The 19001-nt window shown below is 44.0% G+C and overlaps 1 protein-coding gene across 1 annotated transcript in view; it reads left to right on the top strand.

Moving 5' to 3' along the window:
- Positions 1–19001, top strand: part of DNAH9 (dynein axonemal heavy chain 9) — a 378462-nt gene that overhangs the window by 297820 nt on the left and 61641 nt on the right. Inside the window, exons 58-61 of the mRNA XM_010376130.2 lie at positions 2323–2493; positions 4832–4954; positions 13114–13307; positions 16059–16207. Coding sequence (XP_010374432.2) covers positions 2323–2493; positions 4832–4954; positions 13114–13307; positions 16059–16207 — 637 coding nt within the window. The remainder of the gene's footprint in view (positions 1–2322; positions 2494–4831; positions 4955–13113; positions 13308–16058; positions 16208–19001) is intronic.

Raw genomic sequence — 19001 nt, 5'->3', positions numbered from 1 at the left:
CCATGGTCTTGGCTTTTGTCTGGGGTTGAATTTTGCAGTTCCCCTTCCTGGCAAAGAAAGAAGAGGCGCTCTCAGAATATGGAAACCCCAGATAGGCCAACATGGCAGGAACCGTTCATCCCAGCTTTCAAAAGTCTTTTGAGCAGGAATATATTAAAGTGTGTGTGTGTGTGTGTGTGTGCGTTTACACATGCAAAAACTCTTCAAGAGCCAGGTTTTGAACTTGGAAGTTTATAACATGGTTAAGATGGAACTTAAGTGGCAGTAAAGTAATTTTTCTTCAGGATTTAGCCAAAGGCAAGGCAAAGGTTAAAAAGACACATTCACAGGGTGCCTCAGAGTGAAAGACACCTCACTGGGGTCTCCTGCAGATTGATGGGAGGCCCAGCTCTCTGTATTGTGTGCATTCTGCAGAGAGACATGGCTGGGGGAATAACACTTCTCAAAATAGAAGAAGCTTGCATCAGATAGGCGGAGGCGAAAATAACACAGCATTGGTCTCAAATCGGAAGCCCAACAGCCTGTTGTCCTGTTTTCTTTGGTCCTTGGAGGACTTTTCAAGTACTTTAATTGGTTGCCAGCATTTAAAAATGAGGAGAAGTTATGTAAGTTCCAAATTATGGCTTCTCGTGAAGGTTTGGAAGATTGACAACGCTGAGCTCACATCCCACGTGGCGTGATTTTGCTGGAGCCAAGGGATGCTGTCCCCCCTAGACTGGCATGTGCCTCCAGTGTTGCCACAGTCCTTGTGCCTCCCTGTTTGGTATTAGACACCTGGTCCCTGAAGGCATTGAGTTTGATACCCTCGGTCTAGAGCGTTGCTCATACTTTGCCTAAGTTCTTCTAGGCATTGGCAGGACACAGTCATCCATCCAACAAATATTTTTTTTAGTGCTCACTATATGTGAAGACATGGGCTAGATTTGGGGAAATGGAAGAAAGTGAGTAAGGCCCGGGTCCCACTATATGTGCTGATAACCTGGTAAAAAGATGAAAAATACCAAAGATGCAAGACAATGGATAAAGGCCCTACAAAAAATTACAAAAGCTGATGAATATATATGAAGGTAGTTTGAGTCAATGATAAGACCTCATCGGCAAGAGAAAGGACCTTCTGGAGAATGCTGTGGAAGTGGGATCAGGCCCAGCACCAGAGCTGTTCCCACACCAGAAGTAAGAAGAAGAAGCTTTTTGGGTTTTGTTTCTTGTTTTAGGACAGAAAAGAAAAAGAGAGCCAAAGTTAGTTTAATGTTAGGAAAATGCTAAATGTATCTAAGTTTTAAAATTTTTTTTACATCTTTTCCTGAATTGTGAATCACTTTGTTTAAACTTAAATACCTAGAGCTTCTTTACTGATTACTGCTATTTTGATAAAGAGAGAGCTTTAGGGAAAAGCCATAGTAGCTGCCAGGAGAAAGCTCTCCACTCTGTCTCTATGAAACTGTTCTGGAATCTTCCCAAATTGCCCTCTGTGGTGCTGGGGGGACATTATCAGCCTCTAATGAGCTATTCTTCCTATCTAAAATCTATCAAGCGAAGGTAACCATCACAATGGATTGGGTTGAACATGGGCAGAAGATTTTGCAAAGATCATTAAAACTAAATAAAGAAGAAAGGCTGCAAAGGCTTTGTTAACAAGAAACACCCTGGAACCATGGAAGGAGAGAGAAATTCACATTTTCCTAGTTTGCAAATGAAGAGATATTGAGACTCAAATCTTATCTGGTTTCCATTAATGTTCAAATACTTGGTGGTGTTAGAAAGACTTAAGATTTTTTTTTCTTACTGAAGCCACAAAAGGAAAATAGAGAAAAGGCTGGAAATTTGCATAACCCCAAATTGAAAAGTTCCAATTATATCTTGGCTTGTATTTTCTTTTGTTCTGTTTTTGTTGTTGTTATTTTGTTTTGTTTTATTTCTTAGGTTATTTTGAGACAGGGTCTCACTCTGTTGCCCAGGCTGGAGTGCAGTGGCACCACCTGGGCTCGCTGCAAACTCCGCCTCCCAGGTTCAAGCGATTCTCCCACCTCAGCCTCCCGAGTAGCTGGAATTACAGGCATGCACCACCACAACTGCTAATTTTTGTACTTTCAGTAGAAACAGCGTTTCACCATGTTGCCCAGGCTGGTCTCAAACTTCTGACCTCAGGTGATCCGCCCACCTTGGCCTCCCAAAGCACTGTGATTACAGGCATGAGCCACCATGCCTGGCCTTGGGAAAAAATTTCTATGGGCTGGAAAACTATCACATTCTTCTCAGGTAAGACCACCAATATATAGTAAGGGCTGTGTACCTTACCAGTTTCCTGCCTTCTGTCCCCAGGCCTTCAGTATCGTCTTCCAGAAGGCTGTGGAGAGGGCTGCTCCTGACGAGAGCCTCAGGGAACGGGTGGCCAACCTAATAGACAGCATAACCTTCTCTGTGTACCAGTACACCACTCGTGGGCTCTTCGAGTGTGATAAGCTGACCTACCTTGCCCAGCTAACCTTTCAGGTAAAAATGGATTGAAGAAGTTTCCAGAAAACAGGTTATTTTTAGTGCCCAGACAGCAGGTGTTAAGAAACTTTCTTCTTTGAACATCGCTTCCCACAGCATGTCCAGACTGTCTTTGGATAGAGGCATCACACAAAAAGGTCCAATATGGTGTATGCATCTGCCCCCACCATTTCCCACCTGTGGCAGACATACTTAATCCATCATTGTACTTTTTCTTGCTGATCCTGGATGATCTAAGATCTTCCTCAGCACAGCCCTCCAGCAGCCACTACCAATCAATCAAAACGGGCGCTGAAGATGAAACTAGATGAAACCATACCAATAACTAGATGCTTTTTGAAATGCTGTAAGAAATTTGGTAGAGTATCCATCATTGTTTATTTACCTTCAGATTGCAAGTTTACTGATGCAGCCATCCCCTGCAATAAGAAATTGCACAGGTCTTTCCACAACTGTAGCAGCCTTGGCCTCAGAAAGTTTTCAGTCACGTTGATTCTCAGGGGTTTGGGAAGCAGGGATTTCCGACGTTGCTGCATCTTTAAGAAGAAACCTTTGTTTTCTAGTTCTTCTCAACATCAAAAAACCATGAAAATTTACTTTGTTCTTTTTTTTTTTTTTTTTTTTGAGATGGAGTCTCATTCTGTCATCTAGGCCGGAATGCAGGGGTGTGATCCTGGCTCACTGTAACCTCCACCTCCCCAGTTCAAGTGATTCTCCTGCCTCAGGCTCCCAAGTAGCTGGGATTACAGATGTGCACCACCATGCCCAGCTAATTATTATTATTATTATTTTTGTATTTTAAGTAGAGACGGGGTTTCACCATGTTGGCCAGGCTCGTCTCGAACTCCTGACCTCAGGTGATCCACCCGCCTTGGCCTCCCAAAGTGCTGGGATTACAGGTGTGAGCCACTGCATCCAGCCTCATTTACTTCCTTTTACATGTCCCTCTAATCATTTAGAATTTGAATGTTTTCCAATACGTAGCACAGACTAATTATCTCAAAGGCCCTTTCCAATTCCAAAAGTCAGATATCCCATCATCACTTGTGTGCTGACTCTGTTTGCACCTTTCAGGGCCTGCCTGAGTTAATGGGTGAGTGTTGCTGTGCCTCATCCCTCACCCCCCTGTATTCCCCACTCCAGCCCAGCTGACAGCTTGGCCTTTGCAAAAAAAAATGTGGGCCCCACCTCTCAGTGTGAACCATGAGCTCAAACCAAGCCAAATCCTTTTCTCTCCCCTGTACACAGCTCACTAATTCCCATTTCAAGCCTCTGCTTTTTCCGTTTCCTACTCCATGGAACGTCTCCTCTTCTGTGAAAATACCCCATCTCTTAGCTTCTCCAAGACCCAATCCAAAACTACTTATGGGAAAGACATATGCACACGTATGTTTATTGCAGCACTATTTACAATAGCAAAGGCTTGGAACCAACCCAAATGCCCATCAATGATAGACTGGATAAAGAAAAGGTGGCACATATACACCATGGAATACTATGCAGCCATGGAAAAGAATGAGTTCATGTCCTTTGCAGGGACATGGATGAAGCTGGAAACCATCATTCTCAGCAAACTAACACAGGAACAGAAAACGAAACGCCGCATATTCTCACTCATAAGTGGGAGTTGAACAATGAGAACACACGGACACAGGGAGGGGGACAACACACACCGGGACCTGTTGGGGGGCGGGAGAGAGGGCATTAGGACAAATACCTACTGCACGCTGGGCTTAAAACCTAGATGACGGGTTGACAGGTGCAGCAAACCACCATGGCACATGTATATCTATGTAACAAACCTGCACATTCTGCACATGTATCCCAGAACTTAAAGTAAAAGAAAATAAACTACTTATAGAAAGTGTAGTCAAATTAGTTTCTTCCTGCCCTTCACTTGCTGGTAACTCCTCTCTTCTGTAACTCCTTTAGCATTATGGATTCCTATCTGCATTTCTAGCTGCCATATATTCATACATCACTTTGACATTCTCCTCAGATCATGTCATTTGTATGAGTCATCTGCTCAATTATATTGCAGAAACATACTCCATGGCATTTATGATTGATATGTAATAAATGCTTATTAACCAAGATATAGTCACTCACCGCGTGCAGTTAAGTCACTCCCATGTTTGGGGTGAAAATAGATAGACACGGAAGTAATGTGTGTGAATATGCACTTCCTTCCGCTCTACCCTCACTAAACAACCAAAATTGATGGGCAAACTCTAGTATTAGAGGCAGTAATAATTATACTGAGTAACAACCCCTAAGATTTCTAGGACTCTGGCTACAAGCTAAAGAAATGCAGTGTCATTTCTTCACGTTGCAGATTCTCCTCATGAACCAAGAAGTCAGTGCAGCGGAGTTGGATTTCCTGCTTCGATCTCCAGTGCAGACAGGCACTGCCAGCCCCATGGAGTTCCTCTCACATCAGGCGTGGGGAGCTGTCAAGGTGAGTATTGACCCCTAGAAAAAAGCCAAGCTGTCATCTCTCAGAGTTTACCTCTGACACTGGTCCCCATGAAGTCAGCGGGGCTCTCTTTTGGAGTTCAAGCACGGAGCTGTGTTAAACATGGGCACATCCCGTTCCTTGCGTCCCCACAGCAAGCTCATCTTTCCTGGGCCTGCAGAGAAGAAGCAGGTGTATGCTGGTGTATGAGGGCTCTGCCTCCAGGGTGTGAGGAAACAGTAAGTTCCCGTGAGCTCCCCTGAGTCAGCTGAGCTGCTTTTCACCTACAAGGGCATAAGGCTGGAACATGGGCTCCTCGGTGAGTCCCTGGGGTTGATGTGGAGAGGCTGCCACAGCATTTCCATAAAACAGCAGGTGCCAGGGCTGTATTCAGGCATCTGAATCCTAACTCAGACTCAAAGCAGGAAAGCTTTTCAGCCTGGGATGCTCAGCAATTAATAACAGCTCTTATACATTGAGTGCCTTGGAAATGCGTTACCTTATTTAATTCTCATATCCACCTGGGCAATAGGTATTATGTGTTCCCGTTTAACACACGAGGAAACAGGTCCCATGCTTACCAGAAGCCCAGGACACAAATTTTGGCCTGCCTGATGGCAGAGCCTATTTTCATTCCATGTTATGCAGCTTAGTTTAGCTGCGATTCTATGAGTGTTGACAAGATCACAAACTATAAGGTTCTTTGAGTAGGTACTATGCCTGCAATTCACAGATCCTGACACCATGCCTGGCAGGGAATGCTGGGTGAGGCAACGCCAGCTGGCTCCGGCGTCCAGGCCTGCACTCCCTGCGGGCAGTTGAATGAGCACCCATGACAGGCGTCAGCGCCATGTGAGGAATAACATCTGCATAAGATGAATCTTGTTTATGATCTCCCGTGTTTATTGCATTTTATAGATGTTTAGCAGCACAAAGAAGTATAAGAGTAAAGTCATATGATTGGCTTTCTTTCTGTTTTTTTTATTAACATGGTTTATTTGGAGACGATTCGTATGCAATTTTAAGACATAATACAGAGATATCCCTTGTACCCAGTTTTCCACAATGGTAACATCTTGCAGTACTATAGTACAAGAACACATCTGAGAAATTGATACAATCCAGAAAGTTCCGTCATTAAAAGGACCTCTCATGTTGGCCTTCTATAACCACAACATCTTCCCTTACCCACTTCCCAATAGCTACCAACCACGAATCTGTTCTCCATTTGTATAATTTTCTGTCATCTCAAGGATGTTACATAAATGGAATTATACAGCATATAACCATGTGGGATTGGTGTGCTCATTTAGCATGATTCCCTCGATATCCATCCAAGTAGTTTTACTTTATAACTAAAACCTAGGACTTAATTATTTATATACCTGCTGTCTCCTTCAAGGGAGTCATCTCAGGAAATTCTAGGCTCATTCCATTAATGCTACCATTGCTCAAAGATAGTTTTCTAACTTCTTTTTCAGAGCCTGTATTGTTTTAACCAACTTTAGAACTGTATCTAAATCAAGAGTTGCCTCACTTTTTCTGCCAAGGGCCACTTAGTAAATATCACCATCTTTCCATCTTCACATGGCTGTCTTCCCTCTGTGAGTCTCTGTCCCTCTGCTTCTTATAAGGGCACCAGTTATATTGGATTAGGGCCCACACTAGTGACTCCATCTTAACTTGATTACATCTACAAAGACCCTATTTCCAAATAAGTTCACATTCACAAGTCTGGGAGGTTAGTTCTTCAGTATATATTTTACTTTGGAGGGACACAGTTCACTCCATAACAATTATGAGGGCCACTTAGACTTTGTAGGCCAGACTCTGTAGCAGCTACTCAACTCTGCCAAAGCCATACACAGTATGTAAATGAATGGACATGGCTGAGTTCCAATAAAACTTTATTGACAAAAACAGGTGGTGGGCCAGATTGGGCCTGCAAGCTGTAGTTTGCCAATCTCTGATCTAAATAATAAAGTTGTAATTTGATTTTTATTTACTTTTATTTGTCATTCTGGGCCCAATCTGGTGAATGAGAAGGGAAATAATATCCTGGGGAAAAAATAAGGGGGAACTCCATTCGCAACAGAAACCCAAATTACAAATTTACGAAATGCCTGAGAATGATTACAATAAATGCAGAGAAGTGAAAACCATTCATTTTCCTGGGCTGCATAAGATACAAATGAATACACACACTTTACAGTAGCACTGTCCAAAAGAAATATAATGCAAACCACTTAAATAATTTTAAATTTTCTATAGCTGCATTAAAAAATGCTTTTAAAAATTGATAAAATTGACCGGGCATGATGGCTCACTTCTGTAGTCCCAGCACTTTGGGAGGCCAAGGCGGGCAGATCACCTGAGGTCAGGAGTTTAAGACCAGCCTGGCCAACATGGTGAAACCCCGTCTCTACTAAAAGTACAAAATTAGCCAGGTGTGGTGGCGCATGCTGTAATCCCAGCTACTTGGGAGGCTGAGGCTGGAGAATTGATTGAACCTGGGAGGTGGAGGTTGAAGTGAGCTGAGATCGCGCCATTGCACTCCAGCCTGGGTGACAAGAGCGTAACTCAGTCTCAAAAAAAAAAAAAATGGATAAAATCAATTTTAGCAAGATATTTTCTTTAAGCCAATGCTGCCAAAATATTATCTCAATATGCAGTTGTTATAAAATAATTGCTGAGATATTTTGTATTTTTATACGAAGGCTTTGAAATCTGCTGAATATTTTTTAAACTTATAGCTCATCTCAATTCAGATGGCAAATTTTCATCCAAAACATTTGTATTGAGATTTCATAAAATTTAGAGTTAAAATGGTTGATTCATATACCCAAGTTGTTCCAACAATCTTTAGAAGTTTCCAATTAATAAAACAAGTCCTATTTTCTACACTTGAATTTTGAGACCATTAAAATTAAATGCAATTAAAACTTCAGTCGCACCAGCCACATTTCAAGTACTTGGGAGTCACTCGTGGTCAGTGGCTACCTTGTAGGAAACTATGGCCCAGAGCTAGAGAACAATTTCTCGTAGTCTGATGCCTTTATGGAAAATAAGTTAGTTCTCTAAAGCAGTTCTGAATGAACCCCTTTGCAGAACTGGAGCAATGATGGAGATGAACTAATTAACACAGGCTCTGGAGTCAGACATCCCTGGATTCAAATTCAAGTTTCTGCGTGTGCCCTCTGAGCCTTGGTTTCCTCATCTGCAAAATGGTCATCATAATAACTTTCTCACAAGGCTACGTAAGATACAGAGTAAATGCCAAACCAATGGAAGCTGATTGGTTATGGTTGCTGTGTTTGTTCCCTAGAGGTGTTCTAACAAAGTACTACAAATGGTGTGGCTTAAAACAACAGAAATCTGTTCTCTCACAGTCGTGGAGGCTGAAAGCTGAAATTAAGGTGTCGGCAGGGCCATGCTCCCTCCAGAGGCTCTAGGGAAGGATATTTCCTCGCCTCTTCCAGCTTCTGGTAGCCCCTGGTATCTTTTGCTTTGTGGCAGCATAACTCCAGGGTCTGCCTCCATGTTCACATCTTCACATGGCTGTCTTCCCTCTGTGAGTCTCTGCCTTTCCACTTCTTTTTCCGCTTCTTTTTTTTTTTTTTTTTTTTTGAGACAGAGTCTTGCTCTGTCACCAGGCTGGAGTGCAGTGGTGAGATCTCGGCTCACTGCAACCTCCGCCTCCTGGGTTCAAGTGATTCTCCTGCCTCAGCCTCCCAAGTAGCTGGGATTACAGGCGTGTGCCACCACACCCAACTAATTTTTGTATTTTTAAGAGAAATGGAGTTTCACCATGTTGGTCTTGATCTCTTGACATCATGATCCGCCTGCCTCGGCCTCCCAAAGTGCTGGGATTACAGGCATGAGCCACTGCGCCTGGTCCTTTCCACTTCTTATAAGTCCACCAGTCATATTAGATTAGGGTCCACACTAGTGACTTCATTGTGACTTGATTACATCTCCAAAGACCCTATTTCCAAATTTCTTCAATATATATTTTGGGGGGACACAATTCACCCCACAACAATTATGATGATTAATCACCCAGCTATCTGGTGTCTACATGTTGTCATTGATGTGGATTGTACCACATAGAATTTGTCCAAAGAAGGAAAAACTTTCAGGAACTGTGAGTTGTGCAATTGGACCAAGTCCAGTTGCCCCTCTTTATATTACCCCACAAAGCCCTCTGCTGCAAAAGTTACAAGGAATAAATGATTCACAAGCACTCTTCAGTGCTTTCATTTTACAAAGCTCCACCCAAAACCTACGTACAATTTCGTTTCGTTCCTCCTTTCACAAAATAGATTGTTTGGTTTGCTTTGCCTTGCTTCGCTTTGCTTTTTTGTTTTGTTTTGTGGGCGAAGCTCATCTGGCTGTTCAAAGGCTTTTGCCAACTAGAGAAGCTTTCTCTCTCTATATGAATTTGTTAGGAAGAGCAGCAAAGTCCAGACCTATCCAACTCAAGCACACCACAGGATGTGAGCAGGTGAAACACAGTACATTATGTAGGACTCATTGCCAAAGCCTTTGATGAAGGCTCTTTTTAAGTGTTTGGCTGGGTTTTAGCCTAAAGAAACAAAATAAGTATAATTGAATAGGACATGATTTTTAAAAAAAAAATTTAAGCATTCTGTCTCATGAGGAAGACTGATTGCCTTGTGTCCCCAGAAGAACTAATAAGCAGGTAATGAATGAAATCTTTGTGATAAAATACTGCTTTTATTAATGTCCTTTGTAAGGGTTTTTTAGGTCCTATCAAATGCAGAACTTTCAGGTAATGGGCATGTTCTGTTGTTCATTAGAAAATCTCATCTGCGATGAAGGCCTTTGTTAGCCTTTGAAAAGGCCCCTCGCTACCACTCTGGTTGCCAATTTAGCTCAGTTGTATTTTGCTACACAGTCCAAAGTAATTAGGTTAATTAGTCATTCCCATTTAGCTTATTAGAAGGCTAGAAATCCCTTTTCCTCATTTGGAAGATTAAATGTTGCAATTGTATTCAATCTAGAGCTTCAAGAAAGTGTGTTTCAGATCCAGCCCTGGCAGCTGGGAGCACTGATCACAGTATAATTTGCTCAGTTTTGTGGAGACGCCAGAGGGGGCTGCAGGACTGCAGAAGGATTAATAATGATGCAAACTGGGAAGAGGGGGAGTGGCTGCCTGGAAGAGGAGGAAAGTCAGCTCTTCAGCACAGAGAAATAATTACAGCAGCTGCAGCTTTCTCAGCCTGTCAGGAGCCCTCCTGCTGGCCAGGCAGATGTCAAGTCTTATTAACTGAGCATTTCCTAAGTGCCAGGCAGCACCCTGCTAGGTCTAAGGCGACAAAGAAGCCTACAAAAGTTCTTGCCCGCAGGGAGCTCACAGTCCTGTGGGAGTAACAGACAAGTAAACCAGCAGTTGCAATTCAATAGCCACATGAGCCCCCAAGGAAGGCAAAGGGAGAGCTTTGTAGCCTTCAAAGCACTTGTATCTACATTACAGTGTGAGATGTGGCAGACCACATGACTTGGCCTCATTTTCCAAATGAAAAAAAAAAACAAGGGTTTTAAAACAGGTTCCAAGTCCATTGGCTCAAAAGTGGTGGTGCTGGGGCCAGAATTCCAGTCCCCCGGTGCCTCCTGCTCCACTCTGCACACCACTCCACATGACTTACCCGTACCAATGAAGGATCACTCCCTGCTGTAAGCAATCAGGGTGAAAGTGGGAAGCCACAGAGCCCATGTAAAGGAATATGTAAAGCCAGGACGTGTGTTCATTTCCACGGGACAAAAGCCTCCGCAAGCCCTGGTCACATGCCTCTGTCCTTCTCCAGCTGTTCCTATCAGTGGTAAGGCAAAAGACTCCTCTGCAGCAATCATGCTGCTTCCTATCAGGCCCTACACTCTCCCTCCTCCATGCTTTAGCTCTTCTTGATCCTTCCCTTGCCAAAAAAAAAAAAAAAAATCCCTTTCCTTCTCTCTACCTCTATCTCTGCCCAGCAGAATTCTATATACCTACCAAGGCCTCCCTCATCTCCTTTCTCCCTAAGCTAGGACTGCAGACTCCATGAAAGGCTTGTGTTTTTTTGTTGCTGTTGTTATTTGCTATTGTCTTCCCCAGTATCTGGCAGGTAGTAGGAACTGAATGAATGTCAAAAGAATGAATGAATGAATGAATTTGTCCAAATAAAAAGATGATATTGGGTACCTAAAAACTCAGGGCACTGTGGTAGGTGCCTTAGACACAAAGTCTCGTCTAGCTTTTCACGTCATTGGGGAAACCAGGCATTCAGGCACAGTTGAGTAATGAAGGCAGGACTGCAGGTAATTAAGTATCTAAGTGAGTGATGTTGATGTAGACACTCTAAAGAAATAGAACAGGCCTCCTACACACACACACCCAAAATATGGTTTGAACATCAAGACTGATGATGCTACATACATACTAAGAGGGTATGAGAAAGTTTATTACTCAGATAACGTGGTTTTCTAGGAAGAGCAGAGGAGCTCCCAAGCAGACTGCAAATGGCTTGAGAGTGCCAGAAAAGGAGACTGCCTTGAGTATTATGATGCTTAGAGGGTGGGGCCAGGGCAAGGGTGTCTGTGCATGGGCAGGGGCTTGCCTGGTACAACTTCCCTCCAGCACCAAAAGAGGCAGTGCCCAGGGCAGAAGGGGAAGAGGAAAGGATGAGATTTAAAAGCTATCAGCAGTCAAACATCTAAAAATGAAGTCAAACTCTTTATTAAAGATGTCAACTCTGCAAGTAGCTCCAGTCAGGGGAGTCCAATCTTTTGACTTCGCTAGGCTACATTGGAAGAAGAATTGTCTTGGACCACACATAAAACACACTAACACTGGGGCCGGGCATAGTGGCTGATACCTGTAATCCTAGCACTTTGGGAGGTCGAGGCGGGTGGATCGCCTGAGGTCAGGAGTTCAAGACCAGTCTGACCAATATGGTGAAACCCCGTCTCTTCTAAAAATACAAAAATTAGCCAGCCGTGGTGGTGTGCACCTGTAGTCCCAGCTACTCGGGAGGCTGAGGCAGGAGAATTGCTTGAATCTGGGAGGGGGAGCTTGCAGTGAGCCAAGATCGTGCCACTGTACTCCAGCCTGGGCGACAGAACAAGACTCCATCTCAAAAACAAAACAAAACAAAACAAAACCACACTAATGACAGTTGATGAGCTAAAAGTATATATATATATATCACAAAAAAACTCATAATGTTTCATGAAAGTTTATGAATTTGTGTTGGGCCGCCTTCAAAGCTGTCCTAGGCTGCATACGGCCCAAGGGCAGTGGGTTGGACAAACCTGCTCTGAGTGGTTTACAAAAGGATGGGAGGTCTACATGTTCTGCATTAGGAAAGATGGCACGAGGGAGGTTGCAGGTTTTGAACTGGTCTTTCACAACTTGTAGAGCCTTAACATATAACAATCGTGATCAGCACAAGAAAAGGAAGAAGTAGAATGTGGCAGAAAAGAAAACAGGACTTTACATATGGTGGAAGTAGTATGAACAAGGAAATGAGTTGGGAATGAGTCAGGCACATTTCCAAGGTTGGGGGCAGATATACTCGGAGTGGGACCGAATAGGAGGACACATGGCTTACTGGACAGATTGAAGAGAGGCACCAAATGAAGAGATCTGGCTACCAAGTTATGCATTTGGACAGAATCCTTATAGAAATAGACAACCCATGGACATTTTAAGAGTTGGCGTTAACACAGAGTACATGAATAATTCTAGAAACATTTTGAGAGGTGAATTGACAGGGTTTGGTGGCACGGTGAGTTTGAGGAGGAAAGGGAGAAGTCACTAACTTTAGGTGTCCAAGCTTGAAGACCAGAATAACCATAATGCCCCTTCTTGTCCCTCTTTTCCATGTACACGCTTACAGGCAGGTGTGACTCAGTCTCTGCTGCTAATAATATCCCAAACATTTTATATGTTAAATCTTGCATATTATTGGGGCACTTTGCTAAGCTGCCCAAAATTCTTCCTCTTTCTTGATTTTTCCTGAGGGATGATCCAAAGTTCTAGACAAGAGGATAAATGAGACAGAATTATGTAGATAAGACCATCTTGCCCCTCAATCCCCCAACATAATGCAAATGGCAGCTTTCTGAAGAAACTGACTTTCAGATTCTCTGAAATTTCCCAGGTACTTTCATCAATGGAAGAATTCTGTAACCTGGATCGGGACATAGAGGGATCTGCTAAGAGCTGGAAAAAGTTTGTGGAGTCCGAATGTCCTGAGAAAGAGAAGCTCCCACAGGAGTGGAAGAACAAGACAGCCCTGCAGCGCCTCTGCGTGATGAGAGCCGTGCGGCCCGACCGGATGACCTACGCCATGCGGTAGGAAACAGGGTGGTGGAAGGCCCAGCATAGGCACGGGGCAAGGGCAACCTCAGGACAGCCGGACCAGCAGGGCTGAGCTCCAAAACCATGTGTATATAGTAGTTTCCTGGAGCTAGAGGGTGGGAATAGAAATTAACTAAATAGGCCAGGCGCGGTGGTTCACGCCTGTCATCCCAGCACTTTGGGAGGCCGAGGCGTGTGGATCACAAGGTCAGGAGTTCAAGACCAGCCTGGCCAAGATGATAAAACCCCGTCTCTAGTGAAAATACAAAAATTAGCCGGGCATGGTGGTGGGCACCTGTAATCCCAGCTACTCAGGAAGCTGAGGCAGGGAATTGCTTGAACCCAGGAGGCAGAGGTTGCAGTGAGCTGAGATCACGCCACTACACTCCAGCCTGGGTGACAGAGTGAGACTCCATCTCAAAAAAAAAAAAAAAAAAAAAAAAAAAGGGACATTAAATAGCCATAGCCATGAGGAATCTCATTGGTGTGATGTAAATGTTCTAAAACTGGGTTATGATAAAGACTGTACAACTTGGTAAATGTATTGAAAGTTATTGAATTGTATACTTCAAATGGGAAAATCCTATGGTATGTCAATTATACCTCTTAATAAAGTTATTTTTAAAAGAAAAAAGAAGTTATAGGCCATAGACTCTATACTGGATAGGAAAGGAGTGACTAGAGTAAGGTCATGATAGCAAAATACCAGGAAGGGCCTGGGCACAGTGGCTCATGCCTGTAATTCCAGCACTTTGGGAGGTCAAGGCAGCAGATCACTTAAGGTCAGGAGTTTGAGACCAGCCTGGCCAACATAGTGAAACCCGTCTCTACTAAAAATACAAAAAAATTAGCTGGGCGTTGTGACACATTCCTGTAGTCCCAGCTACTCAGGAGGCTGAGACAGGAGAATTGCTTGAACCTGGGAGGCAGAGGTTGCAGTGAGCTGAGACAGCACCACCGCACTCCAGCCTGGGCAACAGAGGGAGACTCTGTCTCAAGAAAAAGAAAAGAAAAAAAAAAGAAAGAAGGAAAAATACCAGGAAGGCCAAGATACTGAAATTCCTCTACTCATAGTGGCCCCAATACGGGCAAAGAGTAGGTGAAGTCAGGTTAGATTGCTAAGGATAAAAGACTTTGGTCAAAGAGTGGGATGTTCCCATTTATGTTTCCTGACAGTTAACAAGTTCCCAAGTAATGGCAGCGATGAGCGTGTGACCATAGAATTAGGTTGCTAAAGGGGGAAGAAACAAAAATCACTTGAGCTGAGGTCACTAAGAATCTCCAGGATTGTCCACATGGATGTTGATGTCACCCAGGCTGAAAGAGAAAAAGTCAGTGCAAGAGGAGAGTGACTGAAGGGGAACAGATGACATTGATGTACAGGGGCAGTGGTGACACAACCAGGGGAAATCAGCCTCTGAGGAGCCACAAGAGTGGGGAGGGGACCAGGCACAGTGGCTCATGCCTGTCATCCCAGCACTTTGTCAGGCTGAGGCAGGAGGATCACAAGGTCAGGGGTTCGAGACCAGCCTGGCCAACATGGTGAAACCCCGTCTCTACTAATAATACAAAAATTAGCTGGGCATAGTGGCATGCGCCTGTAGTGCCAGCTACTCGGGAGGCTGAAGCAGGAGAATCACTTGAACCTGGGAGGCGGAGGTTGCAGTAAGCCAAGATCACACTGCTGCACTCCAGCCTGGGTAACAGAGCAAGACTCCGTCTCAGAAAAAAAAAAAAAAGAGTCGGGAGGAAATGGCTTGAAAACAGTAGCGTGCAGCGAGCTGGACCCCGATTCCACGTGCCAATCCTAAGGCAGGTGTAGGAGAATGAGCCCAGTCGAGAAGGCTACAGGGAAAATAGTATTCCTAGGGGAGAGTGCAAATCTCTGTTAAGACCAGGAGCTGGGTCAGACGTTCAATAAGTGGTTATAATTATGAAGATTTATTCAGCATAAAATGTGACACTTTGGACAGGAACGCTGGTAAGTGGAGTAAGACAAAAGGAGAGAGAATAATAAAACATGAGAGAATAGGCTGGGCACAGTGGCTCATGCCTGTAATCCCAACACTTTGGGAGGCCGAGGTGGGTGGATCATGAGGTCAGGAGATCAAGACCATCCTGGCCAACATGGTGAAACCCCATCTCTACTAAAATAAAAAAAAAAAAAAAATTAGCTGGGTGTGGTGGCGGGCGCCTGTAGTCCCAGCTACTAGGGAGGCTGAGGCAGGGGAATCGCTTGAATCCAGGAGGCAGAGGTTGCAGTGAGCTGAGATTGTGCCACTGCACTCCAGCCTAGGGACAGAGCGAGAATCTATCTCAAAAAAAGAGAGAGAGAGAGAATAGTGTACCATAGGGCCTTAAATCTTGGGCAAGGGTGGGAGATAGCAGGGAGAGAACATATGGAGGATTTAGCTTACCAGCTTTCTGAAGGCACAGGCGCTAACAGTGTCCTGATGGGTGGGGTGATGTGAGAAGCCACCAGGCTCTCCAGAGGGAGTCAGTGATGGCCTGCCTGGATGGGGCTTCAGAGGGAGCCCAGATCCAGGTGAGCAGCTCGGCAACTAGCAGCCCAAGGTTGTGTGTTGACTTAATAAGCAGTGAACTTGGAGCCAGTCCTAGCTCTATAACTACCTAGCCCATGACCTTGAGCATGTTCTTTCACTTCTGTAGGCCTCCATTTCTCAAATGTTACCATTTTGTGGCTGCTATATATGTATAAATATATATGTGCTTTTTTTCTGGCAGAGATTTTGTTGAAGAGAAGTTAGGAAGCAAATACGTGGTGGGAAGAGCGCTAGATTTTGTAACCTCATTTGAAGAATCGGGACCAGCCACGCCCATGTTTTTTATCCTGTCTCCAGGGGTGGACCCACTGAAGGATGTAGAAAGTCAAGGTGAGAAAGGCTTCCTCTTGGAGCCAGGGCTGCAGTTGCCCCGTGCACTTTCATTTTTGGAGTCTACTGATTTATCTCTTCTGGATTCAAGCTTCAAATACGCAACACTGCAAAACATACAGAAGTCAGGGTCGTTACTGAAATAAAATCAGAAAATCACCCACCAGGGAGAGAAAGAGCCACTCTGGGCTGTAAAAGGCAGAACTCACAGTCCCAGTTTCATGAGGAGGCCTCATCCCCTCCACTCCGCCTCACCCATCCCCTTATCTTAGCCAGAGGAATCTTTCTGAAATACTAGCATGATCCTTCCACAGGGCCCCACAGTGTGGCGATTCCTCAAAGACCTACAGGGAGAAATGCCATTCGACACAGCAATCCCATTACTGATTATATACCCAAAGGAACAGGAATTATTCTATTAACATTATAAAGATACACGCATGTGTATGTTTGCTGCAGCACTATTCACAATAGCAAAGACATGGAATCAACCTAAATTCCCATTAATGATAGACTGGATAAAGAAAATGTGGTATGGCCAGGCACGGTGGCTGACACCTGTAATCCCAGCATTTTGGGAGGCCGAGGTGGGTGAATCGCCTGAAGTCAGGAGTTCGAGACCAGCCTGGCCAACCCATCTCTACCAAAATCACAAAAATTAGGTGGGCGTGGTGGCAGGTGCCTGGAATCTCAGCTACTCAGGAAGCTGAGGCAGGAGAATCGCTTGAACCTGGGAGGCAGCGGTTGCAGGGAACCAGGACCGCACTGCTGCACTCCAGCCTGGGTGAAAAGAGCAAGACTCTGTCTCAAAAAAAAAAAAAAAACAAGAAAGAAAGAAAATGTGGTACATATATACCATGGAATACTATGCAGCCATAAAAAGGAATGAGATCATGTCCTTTTCAGGGACATGAATGGAGTTGGAAGCCATTATCCTCCACTAACTAATGCAGGAACAGAAAACCAAACACCGAATGTTCTCACTTAAAGTGGGAGCCGAGTGATGAAAACACATGAGTACAAGGAAGGGAAGAACACACATTGGGGCCTGCAGAGCGGGTGGGGGAGGAAGAGCATCAGGAGAAATAGCTTAATGGATGCTGGGCTTAATACCGAGGTGCTGGGATGATCTGTGCAGCAAACCACCATGGCACATGTTTACCTGTATAACAAACCTGCACATCCTGCCCATCTACCACTGAACTTAAAATGGAGTTAAAGAAACAAAAAAAAGAATATTCAGCATGTCCAACTTAAAAACCAAAAAAAAAAAAAGAAAAGATAAGAGGTGGTGGAGACCAAGGTTTTATCATGCAGGTGAAGCCTCCAAGTAGCAGGCTTCACAGAGAATAGATTGTAAGCCTTTCTTATCAGACTTAAAGAGTCTGTCCTGGCCGTGCGCGGTGGCTCACGCCTGCAATCCCAAAACTTTGTGAGGCCAAGACAGGTGGATCACCTGAGGTCAGGAGTTCGAGACCAGCCTGACCAACATGGAGAAACCCCGTCTCTACTAAAAATACAAAATTAGCCAGACATGGTGGTGCATGCCTGTAATCCCAGCTACTCGGGAGGCTGAGGCAGGAGAATCACTTGTATCCATGAGACAGAGGTTGCAGTGAGCCAAGACTGCACTCCAGCCTGGGCAATAAGAGCAAAACTCTGTCTTGGAAAAAAAAAAAAAAAGAGTCTGTCTTCAGTAAATCCAAAAGAAAGGAAGGTATAATGAGGCATGTCTGACCCCCCCCCTTCCCATCATGGCCTGAACTAGTTTTGCAGGTTAATTTTGGAATGTCCTTTGCTGAGAGAAGGGTCCATTCAGAATGGCTGGGAGGCTTAGGATTTTATTTTTGGTTTTAATGTCTAGTATTGATTATGGAATGAAAAGAACTAACAGCAGATGCTTTGTGCCTCGGGGGAAGAGAGAGAAAGCTAACTAGGCCCTAAAAAAAATGAATAAAATGTGCATAATAAAATCAGTAATAGAGAAGAATTAAAAATGAAAAGCAACAGCCCCCAGCTGCAGCCCTCCCGATATCCAGTCCCCCTTCCCAGGCCCTATGCTTTTGTCCATTTCTGAATTTAGTTCTTTTGAGAATTACTTTTCATTTCCTAGTAATAACCTTATATCACCATTTTTGTATTTAGCAGTTTTAAAGTATCTATTCCTGATATGAAAAACAAGGATTTAGCATCCACTATCTTCTCTCTGTGTCATCTTAGATTCTCTATGTGTCTGTTTGGCACTGAGGTATCACAGGGCCAAATGCATTAGCTATACAGTCTTCCCTCCACATATATGCTGCGGGGACTGGGAAGTATTGGTTCCAGTCCTTGCATATCCAAGTCCCATCATCGGCCCTGCCATTTGTATATGCAGCCTTCACATCTCTCAAATACTGCTGTATTTTCATCTGAGTTTGGTTGAAAATAATCCATGTATAAGTGGATCCACACAATTTAAACCTGTGTTGTTCAAGGGTCGACTGTACTCTCTTTTTTTGTATTCTTCTAAAACAAATTTTTTAATTGACGAATAATAATTGTACATACCAATGAGACACATAGTGAAGTTTCCATTCACATAATACATAGTAGTCAAATCAGGGTGATTAGTATTGTGAGCAGTACAAAGTCAGACATAACCAGGTCCATGGACATTTGTGTCTTTCTACAGTATCAGTCTTTTACTGATGCTATTCCAATCATAAAAGCCACAGCTTTATGGAGTTCCCAAGGAGGTAATTCTTCTTAGTATTTCCCATTTACTCGGTAGTCAGAGCTGTAGGCACACAGG

This window comes from Rhinopithecus roxellana, chromosome 19 (assembly GCF_007565055.1).
Source record: "Rhinopithecus roxellana isolate Shanxi Qingling chromosome 19, ASM756505v1, whole genome shotgun sequence".
NCBI lineage: Eukaryota > Metazoa > Chordata > Mammalia > Primates > Cercopithecidae > Rhinopithecus > Rhinopithecus roxellana.
This window is presented reverse-complemented; position numbering and strand designations above follow the sequence as displayed.